This window comes from Amblyomma mixtum, chromosome 7, assembly GCF_055824585.1.
Source record: "Amblyomma mixtum isolate Tamu chromosome 7, ASM5582458v1, whole genome shotgun sequence".
Lineage (NCBI taxonomy): Eukaryota > Metazoa > Arthropoda > Arachnida > Ixodida > Ixodidae > Amblyomma > Amblyomma mixtum.
In genome coordinates this window covers 117,478,000-117,497,297 of record NC_143018.1, presented here as the reverse complement: position 1 = coordinate 117,497,297, position 19,298 = coordinate 117,478,000, and the positions used below count along the sequence as shown (strand labels likewise).

The following is a 19,298-nucleotide window of genomic DNA, read 5'->3' as shown; positions in this document are numbered from 1 at the left end:
ATAGGGAGGGGAAACACATACGAACGCCAACTTGGAACTTTACTGAAACAAAAAAGAGTCCATCCGAGTAATTATTAGGCGCAGGCGCATTGTTATTGGTGCACTACACTTGTACAAACCTGTGGTTTTCCTCTCCAATAGGGCGTCTGTTTTGCGCAGTTTTCCTTAAAAAGTTCCACACATGTAGGCTTGGACCAATAAGAGAGAAAATGCGGATATATATTTAGGAATTCTGCAAGGGGATGTTCAGTTAGGCATTTAAACCATCAGCTGGCATGGAATCGTCGACATTGCCAGCGGGCGCATCGTCGACATTGCCAGTGGGCGCATCGTCGACATTGCCAGCGGGCGCATCAGCGCCAACCACGGGCGGTGCAAGTGGGGTGGGTGGGGCACCACTCGATTCCGGTTCGGGCTTTTCAGGACCGACGGCAGCGGCCTCAGCGTCGGCATCAACAGCCGCCGCGTTCTTGAGCGGCTCGTGGTCGTCCTTGGTCATTCCAGGCGGGACAATGCCCCTCTCGAAGAGGAACAGTCGGTACCGCGTAAGGGTATCCGGGTCCTTGGGACCCCATTCCGGTCGAGGTTTCGTAGCCTCGGAGAAGTCCTGCGGTCGTGAAGCCGTGTGTTACGCGTGTTTACGGGCAAAAAAATGAACGAACGGCGGGAACCACTGCTATGTTCGCCCGCCTGGATTTCCAACTAGGGGATGTGTTGCGGTGGCTCAGTGGTTAAGGCGCTCGTCTACCGAGCCGGAGCGCCCGGATACGGACCCGACCGCAGCGGCCGCGTTTCGATGGAGGCGAAACGCCGAATGCGCCCGTGTGCTGCGCGATGTCAGTGCACGTTAAATATCACAAGGTGGTCGAAATTATTCCGGAGACCTCCACTGCGGAACCTATCTCTCTGTTTCTTCTTTCACTCCCACCTTCCTGCCTTACTTTCCGGCACGGTTCAGGTGTCCGCCGAGATGTGAGACAGATACTGCGCCATTTACTTTCCTCAAAAACCAGTTTTAGGATTTGTCCTAGTCTTATAGAATAATGTTTAGGAACGAAGCGTTGTCTTCTAGTGGGCCCAGAAGAAGACATTTCTTCTTGTCGAAACATTGTTCAGGAAAGTTAACTTGCACTCCCCCCCAGCTCTCGTTCACTTTTAGATATCAAGAATGATGTCTTTCCAACCATATTAAATACGCGGCTACGGTGATCAGGGTGGAGGACAAATCATTGTTTTATGAATTTACTGGTCCACAAGGCTGCGGGAAGTTCAGCAAAGTGTCCTTATACATGGTCTGTTCTGAAAGTAGTAGGACTCATTTTTTTAAACAAAATTTATTCAAGAGAATAGTAGAAACGATTACAATTTTTCAAGGTAGCACCCTTCCGCACCTACACGCTGCTGTTAATGAGTTTTACAGTTTTCGTACGCCTCCAGGAACGCCTGGACCGGAATGCTGTTTAGCTTCCTCGTCACGGCCTGTTGAACCACCTCTACCGATCCGTGATGTTTCCCCTCGAGCGTCGATTTTATTCTCGGGAATAGAGAAAAGTCTGGCGGGGCCAAGTCGAGGCTCTAGGGGGGCTGAGGCAGCTTTGCCACCTTGTGCTGGGCAAAAAATCGAGGTCTTCATTCACATGATGAAGATCCTACCGGTTGGCCTTTTCCTCCTCTGACAACACTCCCGGCACCAACTCTGCACACGCTTTCCTCATGGATAAGTTTTCTGTCACGATCTCAAAAACTTGGGTTTGAGGAATGCTCAAGTCATCAGCAATCATTCTTATACTCATTCTACGATCACTGTTAAGTAAATGTTTCACTCGCTACACATTTTCGTTGGTCTTGCTGGTCGAAGGGCGTCTGGAGCGGTCGTCTTCCTCCGCTCTTTCCTTACCTCGGAAAAGCTTGTGTCACTCAAAAAACACCTGATCTACCCATGGAAGCGTCACGTAGGCATCCTTCATCATGTAGTTAGTCTCTTTGCCCGTGTTACCAAGATTTACTCAAAATTTGGTCGCGTATCGCTGATCCAGTAAACGCTCGACGATTCTGCGTGACGAGACGTTTCCACAGGGGTTCACAGTACAAGCGACCTCCTCTCTTCAACGGCCGAGAGCCGACTGTCGATTTTCCCCAGTATTCCCAATATCCCCCTTCAACGATCCTGAACGCGCAAACCACCTCTCGTCCGCCCGTTCGCCCAGGAAAAAATCAGTCCTACTACTTTCAGAACAGACCCTGTATACTTGTTACTTGCTGCGTCCAGTTTAAAATAACAATCTATTTCATTTCAGATTTACCTTTTTCTTTCTTTTTAGTTTCTTCTGTGGTTAGCTCAATCATCAGCGTGCCGCGTTTCTCCTTGTTATCAACTCAAGCACAGGTATGGATGAAGCATGTCGTTAATTCTGCGAATTTTGAAGATAAAAAAATCGCAAGTGTTTTCCATACCCGGCCATGCGTAATTCAGCGCAGCTGTGGAGGGCTGTTTTTCGACAGGCTCACTTTAAGACACTGTAGGCACACAATCACAATCAGAATCATTATGCGGAAGACCACACGGCATACATATGATGCCCCGCTTTAACAAAGCCGTACGAACTTGCCTGCGTGGCGTAATGGTAGCGTGTCTCCCCCGCCATACGTGCGTCAGGGGTTTCTGATGCTTGGTTGATGTGGCTGGCGCCATCTATGGGAGCCTCATGTAACAGCTACCTTTTCTACCAGTCTGCATTTTATTGTCATGCCGACGGCAGCGGCGACAGTGTCTTTTCTGCGACACGAGGTCTTTATGGTTTCGCGCAGTATGTGCCAGAAGCACAACATAAAACTTTTAATTTTCAGATACAAGATTTCCGCCTCGTCGCCTCCAAATCGGCAGTACACAGTCCTGGATCCTCGTGACGGAGCAGCATACCCTCAGCTGCAACCGCGTGCGCACTGGGGTCCAAGCGCCGCCGCACATCCGCTTTGTTTGCACGAACGGCGTGAACTTGTGGCCACTCCGCTGTTGTTCCGCTCTGCGGGTGGGGGTGGGTCGAGCGAGTCAACCCACCCCCTGCAGCGAAGTTGACTGGACTCGCTCCCTCGACTCCCGGAGCCTACTCTGCCGTGTTTACATGAACCCCGTAACCGGTTTTCAACTCAATTCCTCAACTCAACCCCGTCATGTAAACGCCGCTAGTGAGGCCTTCTATATAGGCGCCATCTGGGGAGAGGGAGCCGCACATCGCTACACCGCTATAATCCCTTTGCCCTTTTCCGTCGCATTTCTTTTTGCGCTCTCATGATTGCACCAGCATCGCCCTACGTCACGGAACCAGGGAATGGGCGCATAAAAGTTGCGCTGTAGATGAAAAGTGACCGTATTAGAGAGGAATCCTTACGTTACAATAGCCCTTGTCCTGTAAAGCGGATTCCGCTGATTTCGTTTTGTGTAAGATCTGTATTTAAGATACCCTGAGGAGGAATTAAAGGTAGCCTGATTCTGTTTATCAGGTGGTGATGACAACGAGGCTGCTTCCTCTGAAAACTGAGTATTGATAAGATCGAGAAGACCAAGGAATGAAATACGGATACCGCTGCCACCTGCCATTTTCACAAGAAAACGCTATAGTGATCACCGAAAAAGCAACTTTATTCGCGGACCTATAAGGACTGCCTACACCGCCGTTCCTTGTAGACGGTCCTCCCGCAGTCCGCTTTGTTGCTGCGTTCGTAAATTTCAGTAGAGTAGCCAGGAAAAATTTGTGTTTAGTTCAAATTATTTTTTTCCCCAGTCAGTGAGTTTTTGGCTGGCGAACAAACATCGATATAGACAAAAAGAGCGACACAGTCAATTCTTACGCAGATAAAAAGTTGGGTTTGTCATCAGAATTACGCGAAGCATCCATTCTATGTCACCTGGATGCATGCGTACTGTGTTGGTATAAGACTCACGTCAGCCTTACGATGTGTGGTCTGTTGAAGACAGGCAGGGGGAGGGGATGAGAGGTACTATTACCAGCTTTCCCTCCTCCACTTAGAGAAGTCTGAATAGTTGGGCTTAATAGAGAAATACACATTATAGTAAAAACGATCGATAGCTGCCACAACCGATGCATCATCTCCTCAAATTTCATCTTTCGAAACTTCGAAATAGTGCTTTACTTTTTTGGATTTTCAAAACTCGTAGACCTCTGGGATCAACGAAAATAAATCTGGTTGCCGTTACCTAGTCTGCATGTAAGGATTTAAAACACGCGAGTATGTTAAATAGAAAAATGGAGTTTTAACTGACGCACATGCAGGTTGATGGAAATGAAGTTCCATCGAAGAGTTCATTTTTACCGTCTGCTGCTCCCACTCAGACTGCAGGATGTGTGCTCGATACTGGATCATCCCAAACTCTGACTCACCCCTTTGCATCTGACCAAGTGGAGGAGCGCCCCTCCAAGCATGGCCACGATTGGGAAGACCACCAACAGTTTGCCGAAGATTTGCAGCCATTTCGGGTACATATAGTTTCCAAGAGTCAGCGGCTCGCTCGTGATGAGGCTGCTGACGCAGATCATCTGCGAATGGTAGAGCACGAAGACAGTTTTGTCATGTGAGTTACGGGCGATTAAACAAGAAAGTCGCTGTGACACGGGGTGAAATAAAACGGAGGTAAATAACTTAAAGGACAACAGAAGCGGTATTAGAATTCGATGATTTCAAGTTTGCCGAATGTGTGAAATGTGCAGGTAAAGCCTGCGAAATCATTTTGTTCTAGCATTTGAAACGGTGGCGTAATCGCCGAAAAAAGTCGTCGTCCGCGTTCAGGCTTCTTTGAAGTGCACAGCGACTGGCAGAGGCCCCGATGATGACGTCACGTATGACGGCACTACGTTTCCAGCGAAGAAACGGTGATTCCATGGAAGAAAACCGACGCCATCGAAAGTGAAGCTCACGATGCATTGTTTGGTTCCATCTGACGACGCACAGCAGCATGCAGGCGTGAGCAGCGGACATCTGAAATTTCGGCAAAAATGACGTCACAGTCGAGTTTCCTCGCACTCCTACAGCGCACTGAGGAGAAGCCTAAACATCATCGCGGTTTTAATCGATGATTATATCACCATTTTAAATTCTAGTGCAAAAATACTTTGCATCGTTTACCCTAAAGCTTGATAGATTAGAATTATTGAATAACCTCGAATTCTCAAAAAACCGTTTGAGCTTCCCTTTAAGTGAAACAAAAGACCTCTAGAGTGAGCCCCTTGAAGCACACCAACAAAACCGTATATTACTACGATTTGTGTTCAAGATCTATACAAGCACAATGAGTCAAGCTCCGAAGAAACAGCGACGAATAATGACTTCCACATGTGGTTCTATAACGAGGAGCTCACTTCAGGCTGTGAAGGCCAACTGTGAAGGCGCCGCATGGACTGTGTCATGAGTCACACCTGTCGTAGCTGTGAACTCAACTGATTGTTGATATAACATTCGTTATGAAAACGAGTAATCTGACTGAAAAAAACACAGTACAGTTTACCAAACATTCAGACTTAAGCCTAAAACGTGGGCGCGATCATGACCGCGTCAGTCGCCTTTGCATGGAGGCGTAATGCGGAAAACGGTGCAGTGTGCAATGTCAGTGCACGCAAATTAGCCCGAGGGGTTCGAAAATATCCGGAGCCCTCCACTACGACGTCCTAAAAAGCTTTAGGAGATTCCGAACGTTAAATCTCATAAACCATGATCTATAAGCCCAGCAGTTATGAAATTTCTTGAGACACCTGATGGGTCTCCCGTCGCCATTTAATTGCGAGATGTCAATCTCTCTTAATTTAACATAATATTTGGGCAAAAAATTCAATTCAGTCGTTCTAATTAGCACCATAAAAGGATTGCAGATAACGCCTGAGAGATAAAGTTATTGTAAAATTCATTGGCAAAACCTATTTCTGACACATTTTTATAAGACGTGCTTTTAAGCAGCGGAGCTTATGTACTCGACGTCATTCTATCTAAAAAAGAGTTTAACTAGTTGCATCTATATTTGGGGAAGCAAGCCCGGGAAATCTGGACAAAAGGTTCAAGTTTGCATGGCTGCCGGTACGTGTGGCGTGACTGTGAAAAGTGCTACTACTGGGGCTAGTTGGAAATACATACTTGAAGGAATTGGTGAGCGCTAAAAACCACGGAAAAAGGACGAACACACAGGACGAAGCGCTTTCTAACAACTTTTAATCTCAAAAGGAACATGACTATATACACACATTTGACGTCATATCATGCACAGAAGAGGGAGGAACGCACGCGCAGACAAGAATGAAAAAGAATGGGTGCAATATCAAACACGAAAACACCTATGTAAAGTGTGACGAAAACGTCATTTACAGCATTCCGCTCAGCTGCCAACGAACTTACGTTGGGCAAACGGGCAGATGCCTTAACAAGAGGCTCCGGGAACACGAAAGATTATGTGAACAAATTGCAAAATCCGGGAATCTGGCACCTCATTGTGCATCTGTAAATGCATACCACTGCTAAAAAACACCAAGGTAATAGGTAGGGCTCGAAACAGACGATAAAGAGAAATTATCGAAGCTTTCGCAATGCACGTTGCTCCGGATAAGCAATGCGTCAGCTCCCCTTCGGTGATGTTAGGGGGAACTGAATTAACCTATCTCAAGAATAGCAATCTTCGGCTGTTTTAAGCGCACGTAGTTTTTACCTGTTTTCCTTTTTTCCTTCATTTTCATTCTTGTCAGCGTGTGCGTTCTTCCCTCTTCTGTGCATGATATGACGTCAAATGTGTGTATATAGTCATGTTCCTTTTGAGATTAAAACAGTTGTTAGAAAGCGCTTCGTCCTGTGTGTTCGTCCTTTTTCCGTGGTTTTTAGCGCTCACCAGTTCCTTCAAGTGTGACTGTGAAAGCTCCAGATCAGGGCTAGAACATAGATTGCTCGCTACATCCGATGGATATTTTATGGCCTTCGATCATGGTTGCTGTGAGCGCAGGAAGGATTTTATAGGTGAGATTTTGCTGCGATGGGGAAGAGTTGGCCATGAGAATTCCCCAGTTGACGGAGAATCCGTCGGGAATCTTTAGTTTCCCGAGTTTAATATATCCCCATTGATTCTAGTGACGACCAAGAGAAGGCGCTAGTTTCTGAATCTCCAGGAAAGCTGCGCATTGGGCGTTTTGAGCTCTGTGCAACAGGGGAACGGCTAACTAACCTGACACCCTGGAAGCAAGCTGCAGGTGCGTCGTTTCCGAATAGAGTATTGGTGTTCTCGTTTCGCTGTCTGCGAACATTCAGAGGATCATGTCTACAAATGGGTTTGCCCTGCTTTCCTGGATATCAGCAACTGGTTCAGAAGGGTTTCATTTTGGGTGTGTTGGTACCTCATATTTTTGGAAACAGCTGAGCACACGCGATACAGGACATGAAAAATTAGCAAAAAATAGCAACTAGCAGCAAATGTTGCCGAACACCGCGTAACACATTGAAGACATTTTAAACATCTAATTTTGACAATATCAGAGAGTCACGAGATTGTGAGGGAGCATGGTCATTATGGTAACCGACTCCTCATCGCTGTAAAATATGACCTATCAATAGCTTCCTGCGGTTGCAGCAACTATATGCAACGGTCAAATGGGATGTACCAAACATTTGAAGTTCCCTCGATTATTTCGAGCATTCAGCGCCTCGCCACACGTGCCAACTGGAAGCGTTTATTCAGATATCCTCAGTTTTTGTTTGCACTGTATATTCGTGACGTACAATCGATATCAAAGGAAGTCAAAACAATCCACTGGAATGGGCTAACGCAAGCTTATCCAATTTCAAGCGTTGCCATTGTTTAGCCGTCCTATTAAAGGAAAAAAAAACTGTTCAACATAAACTCACTGCGATCCTACGAACCATTTCGCGCTTAAAGGTCCTCCTCTTGCTTTGCAGTGACGCGCGTGCATTCGCATTATTCAGATAAATTTACTGTGTACACCAACTCACCGCTAGAAGGCAGGGGCAGACGTACGTCCAGCAGAGCTGCACGGGCCAGCCTGTTGGGGAGCCCATCATGAACTCGGCATCCAGGCTTAGTCTGCTTACGCCTGAACGTGAAATAAAAAGCATCCATTTGGCGCTCATCGTTTCATCAGAACTACGCAATTATGAATAATATTTACTAATCAGAATGATACTACATACTCTCCCTTGGTTTTATTTGCACTACAAATTTAACAACGTACTGCCAAGCGTACCGTAGCCGATGGCTATGTAAACAGTCTCGAAGACCGCGATCCATCGAAGCAGCTCTCCTCCAACCTCGGTGTCAATGACGTTGAGTATGTACAGGCCTCCCTGCAAGTTTTGAGAGTGCACGAGTCGGTAATTTTGCGAGATTTTTATATTCTTCAAAAAGAACAAAAAAAAAGCATCCAATGGCTCTTATTTTATGCCCGTATCAGAAGTTATGTACTCTTATTTTATATCGTCGGCATCAAAGAGATTGGTTTCATTTCCTGGCAAAATATTGTTTTTCTTTTACGTAGCATATCTTAGGGGCTCGAACCAGATTTACCTTATATATTATCGTCTGCAAGTTATGCTGAACACATAATAGTAACACTAAAAAAACTGGAGCTGAAATATACCTGATGCTCCCTTTTGCGCTTTGCTGTGCTGTTAACCTCACGACAGACATCGTAGCGATCGTACTGCAGCCGCCACTGGAGTAATACCTACAAACTGCACTAATATATATTTTTAGGCACACTTAGTGAAGTTTGATAATTTACAATGATTAAAGTATAATGGCCTTCGTCCGTTTGTTTTGTGTGAGAGTGCATAGCCTACTCAGTAGACAGGTAGAAACCCCATGAAGGGCTGAAGGGGCACTGTGGTCAAGAGCTTAGGTCGAAAACGGAGTACAATGGTCGCAAACATTACCCGGTTACAAGTATTATGCTAAATCATACATAAAACTCACAAAAAACATAACCTTGCTAGAGCCGTGCATCACTATCCGGGCCATAGCAAAATGCTGGGCTATTATCCTGCACAGCGAGTAATATTAAATAATAACGCGGTATGAAGTATTACGATGAGATACATGAGATATATCTCTGCGTGAGTACAAAGCATAATATAACGACACACCTTACGCGTAGTTATGTCGTAGCTCCGATTTATTATGCAAAAGATAAAACATTTACAGCCTGCTGTACAGAACTGTGGCAGATATTGCGCCTAAAGCGGCCGCACTGCGTAATATGGTGCGCCCCCACAGAGCCAAGTCGATGCACTGGCGATTTCGAAATAATATGAAGAGGTGATGGCGATGAGAGGAGGCAACGCATTATGTTTGTTGTTTTCTTCAAATGTAGAGCCTGTTGTAAAATACCGCAGGCCAACAGACCTGCAACACTGTTGAGAGTGGTGGGTCCCATACTCCGAGGCAGTGGTCGCATCCACGAACTCTTTCATGTCGAGGTGGAAGTTTGCTTTTTCTCACCCACTCGCGCTAAGAAATCAATGGAGCAAGGGCGTCCGCAGAATTTTTTGCAGGGGGGGGGCCCCATTGGCTGTTGGCGCCGGAGGGGGGGGGGGGTTATGTTCGTAGCAAAAAGGCACTATTTGCGGAGTAAATTTATTTATTTATAAATAAATAAAATAAATAAGTAAAATACACACATGAAAGAAAAATTACAAACAGCAAATTAAAGCGTGGCTAGGAGAGATACATTGGAGTTTATCAACGAAGAAACAATTAAAATTAATAAAAATGCAAATAGATACTATCACTTCGTGGAGAAGAGTGCTCAGTCTTGCTGCATACGGGTTCTCGACACACCCGGATTGATGACCAGCACGCAGCACAATATGTTCAGAAACACGCAACGACAGTCAGTCAGTAAACAGCAACTGTAGACGCCTCGGATTTTTCTGGGCGAATTGCGTGATGACACGGGTGATAAATTCATTCCTGTGCTTCATTACACGCTCTCGGTGCACACTCATCATACAAAGGCCGTCCAGTCTGTCGTTTGTCATCGTTGAGCGTAGCCACGTTTTCACTCTCCTCATTGTACTGAAGGAGCGTTCGACCGTACAGGTAGTAACTGGCAAAGCCAGAGCCACCTCAATGGCTTTTGCAACACCAGGGAAGAATGTCTTGGCCTGATGTAGAAGCTCGCAGTAAGTTATTTCTGATGGGTCCCCAGTTTTGTTGCACCACATCTCGTACCAAGAGATGGCCTCTTCCTTGAAGTTGTCGATGCCGTAAAAGCACTGGAGTTCTTCGGCGAGAACAGCGAACTCAACACGGCTCAAGTGCTTCATTTTTGATGGATGCAGCTGGAGAAGTTTGAAGCTCCTCTCATTGCTTTCAGAAAAGCGCCGAGCTAAAGAAGCAGTGAGGGAGTCCAAGTACGGCACATATATTGCCACACGGTAGTATTCCTCCGGCGACTGAATCCCGTAGTTGTCTCGGTGGGCCTGACGAGAGACTTGTCTTGGCACAGATATCACCACATTTAAGTGATTGGCTGCCTCCCTTGCTGCATTCATGATGTTAGAGAACTCCTCTACAGCGTTCGTCCGGTGGCCGCGAAAAATACGTTGCAGCTCAGTGATGTGGTCATGCACAGAATGGAAGTCCATGGATACACCTTGCAGAATGTTCGTAACTGGTTCGAGCCGAGCGCTGTACTTCGCTACAATATGCAAGCAGACGATGAAAGATGAGCTTGTTGTTGCGCAGTAGAGGATGTGAGCTCGTTGTCTAGTTGCAGCGTTCGAGCATGATTCCGTGGACGCGAGCTCCTCGAGTGCTTCGACTATGGCCACGTAATGCTGAGAGAAGATCCTAATAGACTTATATTTTGCAGACCATCTTGTCTCACACAGCATCGGAATGTTCGGCACCAATTTTCTCCGGAGTACGCTCTCGCGGAAGAAGTTTATGGTTTGTTTGATTATGCCAATTGTGTTTCGAATTTCAGAGACGTCGTTCAGATCGTTGATGACGAGATTTAGTTTGTGACTTGCACAGTGGAAAAATAGTGCCTTCGGGAACTGTTTTTGTATAATTTTGTTCACTCCAGCTTCTTTTCCAGCCATTGTAGAGCATCCATCGTACCCCTGTCCAACGAGGTTCGAAAGAATCAGCCCGACATTCGTCAAAAACTTCAAGATTGCCGCGGCGATGCAAGCGGAGTTTAATTGCTCCAGCTCTACAAATCCCAAAAACTGCTCTCGAACGCACACTTCGGCTCCCGCCTTGTCAATAAAGCGAACGCCTATAGACATCTGCTCTTTTCCTGAAATATCTGCAGTTTCGTCAGCAAGAACGGAAAAATCAAACGCTTTGTTAGCTTCGGTAACTATCTGCTCTTTCAGGATGTCGCCACAGATTGTGATGATCTCGTTCTGGACGCGGACAGAAGTGTACTTGGCATTGCCAGCAGAAGAAGCGAAGTGCTCCTGAAGTAGAGTATCTCCAGCTTCTACACGAAAGTCAAGCAGATCATTGAAGACTCCACTATCGGACTGCTTGCCGCGAATTGGCAAGTCATGCGTCGCGCAAAAGACAATGGTGGAAACTATTGGAAATAGTTTCTCACGGTTCCTTTCAACTTGCGCGTGGAGTGCTCTGTTCAGCTGCTCTACAACGGGTAGCTGCTTGCCTTTCATCACATCCATAAAGTTCTGTGAGGCCGTCATTGCCTCCTGGTGCCATTGGGATTTTACGTGATCCCTGCACGCCTCGTGCATTTTTCTGTAGTTACTGAAAGCGCGCACGATAAAACTTCCTTGAGTACCCCGGTGAACACGTGGAGGAAAAATGACGCAAAAACGACAAATAGCGCCTTTCGCTGTCGCTGAGTACGCAAGCCAGGGGGCGTAATCTCCCAGCCATTGATGTCGAAAAGGCCTCTTTCCAGGTGTTACATCCTTCTTAAAATCGTATGTAACATTTGGTGACCATGGCTTAGTAAGAAGACGTAACTTCAAAAAGTCCGGTATGCCAGTGAGTTTAGCTTTGCCTAGAAACTCTCCTAAGTCATATTCTTGAGGCAAGTTATTTGTTTTCTTGATGTTGTCTCCGGACTTCGATCCCAAGCAAGGAGAAAGGGAATCGTCTCGGCTTACTGCGTGACCGGAGCTCGCTGGTGAAGTTCCTTCCATGGAGACGACGACGTCGGCTACTGTCCGGTGATGAAAGGTTGCAGCGCTCTGGTCAAATCCGGACTTAAATCCCAAGAAAGGAGAAATGGAATCATCTCGGCCTGCTGCATTACCTGAACTCACTGTTGACAGAGTCCCTTCCATGGAGTCGACGACATCAGCTACTGTCCGGTGATAAAAGCTTGCATCACTCTGTTCAAATGCTACACCGTTGTCACATATCACACCAGAATCTGCAGGGGCGCATTTGGATAACGCTTCGTCAGACAACCGCTGACGCTTTAAGAAGCGCCGAATGTCCAACATTCGGAACCGCGCGAGACAAAGCTGGCTATGGAGTTCTTCGGGGTTGGTAGTGTTAAAAATATATACACATTGATTGAAAAAACGGTTGAATGCGTACGTTGAAAACAAAAAATGACTATATATACAACGAAAACTTATTTACAAGATAAATGCACGCTCGCAGCTTCATACACCTCGCTCCATCTTGCTCGCGCAACCGCACAGTCGAGTATTTGCACACACACTACTCGCCGCTCGTCGTTTTCTCGTCCGCTGTCTTGATTGTTCTCAGCTTCGTTGACAACCGGCCACTGAAAATACCGAAGCACAAACACAGAGGCGCGCACACATGCAAGGGCCTACTTGCCGCAGTATCCCCGAATACGCACTGTTGGAGTTGAGGGTTCAGGACAGGAGTGCCGCTGAGCGAAGAGGTAGATGGCGAAAGGAGAATAGGTTTATTTACATTTTAAATTGGTGGTTAGAAGTGAGACGATTCTGCCGCATCCGTTGTCGAGTTTTATATCCTTCTTGTTCCCTAAAGTCCCTAGGTTGAGGACGCCCTTGCCGGAGTGGGAGGGGCCTAGAGCTTTCACCTGTGCGCACACACACGACACTGCACTCATGGTCACGCCCCCTTCACATGTGGAGTCTGAGGGAAAGAAGGTTGTCGTCGAGGTAGCGTTGACGGCGGTAGGTGATGGCCTCCGGCCAGCCGAAGGTTTCTGCGGGTCACCGACATCTGTTGATCATCAAATGCCACCCGCCGCTCGAGGCCAGACGCGAGGTCACGAAAACGCCGAAAGTGGTTCCTCGTGCTTGGGTCGTAGATGAGGCCCGCCAGCTTGTCGCGGTGCTTGGGCACGCCAAAGAGCAACCGGAGACGAGGCCCTTTGTTCCCTGGCACGGTCACGGCAAATGGGGAAGATAACGTTCGTCTCCCCGAGGCGGCGGCGGCGTTCTACACGTGCAGGCACTTTGTGAAGGGGGTCTGGTTTTGTTCCTGCACTCCAACCGGGCAAACTCCGTAATTGAAGTCAGCTGGCACCTGGGTCCTCTCGGTGCTTGTGGTCCATGGCGGCAAGCCCGAAAGCAATCGCCCTCAAGTCGCTAGCAGCCATACACAGTAGAAACAGGCGTGCTGGCGGCCACCCGGCGAGACTTGTTGTCGTCGTTCCTAATAGCACTTTGGGGGTGAAAGGAACGCCTCGCGACTTCCGAGGGGAAGAGACACTCGCCACTCCGGTCGGAAAATTTGTTTTGTGTGTTTTTATGGGGTTCAGAGCCCCAAAACGACTCAGGCTATGAGGGACGGAGTAGTACAGAGTTCCGGATAATGTCGACCACCTGGGTCTCTTTACCATGCACTGACATCGCACAGTACATGGGCGCTGTTGGGATTTGAGGCCCAGCCAGAGGTGACAGGCGAGCCAGGCGAGCCAGGCAGGCGCCATCGGGCTGCCTTGACCAAAGGCGCTGGCTTCCGGAGAAGATGCAAGGAACGCTGGTGTGGGGGCGCCTCTGGAGACTGCGTCGCCGTGAACAAAAGCAACTGCTAATCCCCTTTGCCGAAGATTCTGAAAGCGGCGCTTCTACCGAACTGCGCTCTCCCGTGGATCGGAGGAGACAGCGAGCGGCGGCGGCGCCAACTCATCGCCTGCTTGCCCTTGAGCAGCCCGACAAAGCGGGGGTGGACACGGCTGATTTGTCCCTCCCTCCTGAAGAATTCATCGGTGGCCGGATTGTGCACTGTCTGCCTCCATGTGGCTATCTCTCTAGAGATCAAAGAAACAGGCACCCATCTCAAGACGCCTCGAAACACATGCTCGCCGGTGCCGCTGTATGTCTGCAACGACGCGTCCCCGGACGCGGCACTTCGCAGATGTGACCCAAAGCTGAGAGCGGGGCCGCTTCTACTCTTTTTGCTGAGCGCACCGCCGCCCCTGGTGTGCGGCCATCACTCACGGTTAGAGTGAGTGATTTTCCAGGGGGGTGCAGCCGCCCCCCCTTGCCCCCCCTCCGGACGCCCATTGAATGGAGCTTCTTCATCAAAAGTAATATGTGGGTCTCTCCTGCATCAGGTGCGTCTCCCAGGAAGCTGTTTACGGAGGGGCTACTACGCACTGTAAATTTTCTGAAGTCTGTGACACTTTTTCCCTCTACACATGCGCTCTGCCTAAAAGAGAGCTACTTCACACCAGCTGAAGCTGGAACCTTCTGATCAGGGGCCTGTTATACAGGGCACCAAACAATGTCGCCTTGACGTCACCAGGGAATCGTGCGTTGGTCAGTCATTGTTATTTCAGCTAGCTGTGCAAGATACAATGAGGTCACTAACGGAACATCTTCAGTTTTTCTGAATGAGTGTTTCCGTATTCAGTGCCTTTCTGATAGCCACCATTGGGCAGGTAAACATGCTTGCCCACAATGCTTTCTCATCTCGTCTATCCGGTATGTTCTCTGTCCATTGCTATCCACTCCTTAGTCTATGACACCTTCGGTCGTCCCCTGCCCTTTTTCATGCCCTGCCCAGGTACTTTGCTGCGCTTCAATACAGTTCCACATCGTTACTTCCTTGCGTAAGGCCTAATATAGTTCAAGCTAAGCTGCATAGTTTAATACACGGCTCCAGCAAAGCGGACGCGTGCAGGCGTAGGCGTCTACCGGAGCACCCGGGAGTGTGCTGCGCATGCGCAATCTCCAAGCGGAGACGCACTCTATATCATTGTGCACAGGCATCAGACATCGGGCTACTTCCGTACATCTCTACATTGGTGCGTCTCGACTGTACTGGCAGTAGAAAGTTGGTGTACACAGTGTGCATACCTGCGTTGTGAGCGGAATTCCAAGCACGAACCCGAAGAGGCAGGCCGCGGCTGCCAGCATGGTGCGATGCTTCTGGAGGCAGTCGAAACTGTCCTTCAGTGGAGTCAACAGGCTCTCCACGAAGGCGATCTGAGAGGAGAATACGCAACAATAAACTACAGACATCCGAATGAGAGCAATGAAGTGACAGTGGCAGTTGTTCTTTGTGAGCATCATACATCATACTGCTGCTGTCCATGTTATCTATTGCAAGGTGTTTTCTTGCAGTAAAATTTGTTGCGGCAGTCATCTGCAGGCACTCTCTCCAAGAAAAGTCTTAAATACACTGTGTGCACTAGCGAGTCGTATGGGCGGGAAGATAGGGCACATGTGAAGCTCTGCTATCATGTAAGGAGTCTGTAGGAGAAGGTTTTGCTTTCCCTTCCACATATTTTAGAAATCAGGCTTGCCGTAGCCCCCCCCCCCCCATTTCTTCCAAACAACAAGCCTCAAAACACGATTGGGCTCTGAAGGCTACACGCATTGGTGATAAGATGGCATAACATTACTTTTGACAGGCGAGATTTCTGACATTACATCCGTAACATAAGGATTCACGCTGCTGTCGGTTTCGTCATATCAAATAAAGGCTCTTACAAAGAGAAATACATTTTTTTTGCGGTTCAAAGAACGATGAGTTCATGACTGGGCATTTTTGTGCACGGAGATCTGATAACCAGACCGACAAAAGGAAGGCCTGCAGTTAGTTTCTGTGTGTAAAAAAATGCGCAACGACCTCGGCATCTGGTGGTGCTGGCAAGCGCAGAGCAAATCAATTTAATATTATTCAAAGAGTGCAGTTTTCTTGTAATCAGCGTCGGTAGACTGTTATATGAGCTGTCTTCATCTTGTTTTATCCGACAAGCGAAAATCTAGCGGCCCGTGTACTGGGCGATGTCAGTGCACGTTAAAGAACCCCAGGTAATTGAAATTTCCGGAGCCCTTCACTACGGCGTCCCTCATAGCCTGAGTTGCTTTAAATATTTAAATGAATAAATAAATAAATATTCTGCAAGTTATTGCGTCCCTCCGTATTGTCCTCATATGGAGCGTTTCCTCTTCTCTTTCCCGATCGCCACTGGATCCACCAATTATCCCTAACCTTCTGGCAGCCTTTCAGATTCTGGCAGATTCTGGCAGCCTTGACGCCTTAGGAAGCATAAGAGGGTTCTCACGCAGCTTCCACCCTCTCCGTTGGATGACGTTCTACGTCACACCTGCGGTAACTCAGGACGTTCTACGTCCGCCGCTTATGAACGTGGGTGGCGCTGATGAACACTCTCAAGGTTAGGTTACTTGTAAACATAAATACCCCCGAAAGCAGAAGAATTGACAGCCGTCGCCGTAGCTCAGAGGTAGAGCACCGGACGCGTAATTCGGAGGTCGTGGGTTCGGATCCCACCGGCGGCAGTGGTTGTTTTTTCTTCTGCTTTTCTAATCAGTTATCTTTAAACGATAACATATTCAGTAATATTCTAAATTGATCAACACCACATAATAAATAACTTAAAAAAAAATCCCCTGTGCCCCTTGGTTTCTGTGGCTGTTGGCTTCTGTCATATTTATAACGAGCCCCTCATCCCCTTCCCTTGTTTGCTTAATTGCTTAGCGAGGGCCTCGATTCTGGCAGCCTTGACGCCTTAGGAAGCATAAGAGGGTTCTCACGCAGCTTCCACCCTCTCCGTTCGATGACGTTCTACGTCACACCTGCGGTAACTCAGGACGTTCTACGTCCGCCGCTTATGAACGTGGGTGGCGCTGATGAACACTCTCAAGGTTAGGTTACTTGTAAACATAAATACCCCCGAAAGCAGAAGAATTGACAGCCGTCGCCGTAGCTCAGAGGTACAGCACCGGACGCGTAATTCGGAGGTCGTGGGTTCGGATCCCACCGGCGGCAGGTGGTTGTTTTTTCTTCTGCTTTTCTAATCAGTTATCTTTAAACGATAACATATTCAGTAATATTCTAAATTGATCAACACCACATAATAAATAACTAAAAAAAATCCCCTGTGCCCCTTGGTTTCTGTGGCTGTTGGCTTCTGTCATATTTATAACGAGCCCCTCATCCCCTTCCCTTGTTTGCTTAACTTCTACATTACAAGGTAGATGCGGCTAACTAAAGATGTGCTGCGGGGCTAGCTAACCTTAGTTACTCTAGCAAATGACTTGCTCAACGTATCGCTTTGGTTTGGTTTATGGGGTTTAACTTCCCAAAGCGACTCAGGCTATGAGAGACGCCGTAGTGAAGGGCTCCGGAAATTTCGACCACCTGGGGTTCTTTAACGTGCACTGACATCGCACAGTACACGGGCCTCTAGAATTTCGCCTCCATCGAAATTAGACTGCCGCGGCTTGCGTTGGTGTCATGGTGATTAACTTCTGAGTGTTTCGTAATGCCAGGCATACTACAATATACGTAATCCAGGGCATTTCACCGAAGCTTCCGACAGTTTTCAAGAATAGTCCTTTTAAGCTGGACGGAAAGTTCGTTGAGAGCCTTTTTGACATGGCAGATTCAGTGGTGGTGGGAATCGGAACAGCGACACGCGCCTGACCCTTGCTGAGCCGCGAGATTTAAGAAGGACGGCTTTCCGTCCTTAACAAGTGTCTCCGCTTTTCTTTTTAGTTTTCCTGTCCTTTTATTTTTTTGCTTTTCTACTTCTTTCGTACATATTAAGTTCCGCATCAGGACGATGCTTTTTTTTTCATCGGGGGAATTAATTCCACGATCATGACTAGCGGCGCCTCCGAGCTGAGCCGCGGTTACGACGAAGCGGACGCAGCCGCGTGAGGAGCGCTCAAGCTGTGCAAGGTTTTGTGAGATTAAATTGGCCCGCTTTGAGATCCCCTCCTACCTCGTCAGCTGCCCTCCTCCTGGTTCGAGACAATACAGTTACGACGGGTTAACTACCTGGCTGGTTGACTAATACTGAATAACCTTTTAACTGCTCCAGTTAGATTCCTCCTCTATGAGACATCTGTAGCCAAGTGAAAGTAACATCTGCTTCAGTTTTTAGATTTTCGGAAATTACATTCTGGTCTCCGCTGCAGAGCTAGGAATTTTGGGGCCGCACGCGGGCGAAACCACAATCGCGCAGACGGAGACAACGCTAGCTACCCTTAAGAGTGTGCGTCACACAGCGGTGCGTGTTCCGTGTTCTCTGTCCGCTCGATGCCCACACCCCGGCGCCGCTGTGTGACGAGGGTGTGTAGGCTGGCTAGCGTGATCTGCTGCCGTGCGGTGGTTTCTCCAGCGCGAGGCCCGCATTTTATTGTGATATATCTGCGACGAGAATGGCACTGAGAAAATAAAAAAAAATCTCACATGTATAATATACAATGGGCTACGAAAGTATCGTAAATGAGCCTCACTGTAACATTTCAGTTAACTATTAACTGTTGTTTAAACAGCCAGGTCATTATCACACCTTGGTTCTATTCTCATGCACCCCGTGACTGACAAAGCTATAGCGGCGTTTACATGAACCCGACAGCGGCGGGTCGAATCAGGGGATCCAGTTGTGCAATGTCAGCCCTGCTCGACGACTGCGTGTTTACATGAACTCAATTTTTGAGAATCGAGACCGCTTCAACTACAGCGACACCAAGCGTCAAACAGCGCAAGCGGGAGAGGGCAGTGGCAGCCTCCAAGATGGCGGCACGGAACCGCTGTCTCGGAGGCGCGCGCGAGAGAGAGAGAGAGAGAGAAAACTTTATTTACAGAGGAATTCGGGGCACGCCCCAGGGTCCCCGCACAACCCCACCGGCCGTGCTGCCAGTGTTATGGACCTTCGGAGGCGCGACGGCACAGGCGAAAAACAGGTTGGCTTTTATCCTCTGCCCTCCGACTAACCCGACTTTTCGACTCCATGCTTTTAGAAAGGCGGGTCAAGCCAGTTAACCCACTCCCTGCAGGCGAGTTAACTCGACTCGCTCTGCCACTTATTTTACTCGACCCAACAGCGTTTACA

General features: G+C 48.0%; 1 protein-coding gene across 1 annotated transcript in view; it reads right to left on the bottom strand.

The window, feature by feature from the left end:
- Positions 1 to 250: 250 nt before the first annotated feature.
- The window catches only part of LOC149337300 (sodium- and chloride-dependent GABA transporter 1-like), a 34,797-nt gene continuing 15,749 nt past the window's right edge, over positions 251 to 19,298 (bottom strand). Inside the window, exons 10-14 of the mRNA XM_089554385.1 lie at positions 15,286 to 15,414; positions 8,247 to 8,346; positions 7,996 to 8,096; positions 4,401 to 4,556; positions 251 to 607 (exon numbers count right to left, since the gene is read on the bottom strand). Of these exons, the coding sequence (XP_089410511.1) occupies positions 251 to 607; positions 4,401 to 4,556; positions 7,996 to 8,096; positions 8,247 to 8,346; positions 15,286 to 15,414 (843 nt within the window). The remainder of the gene's footprint in view (positions 608 to 4,400; positions 4,557 to 7,995; positions 8,097 to 8,246; positions 8,347 to 15,285; positions 15,415 to 19,298) is intronic.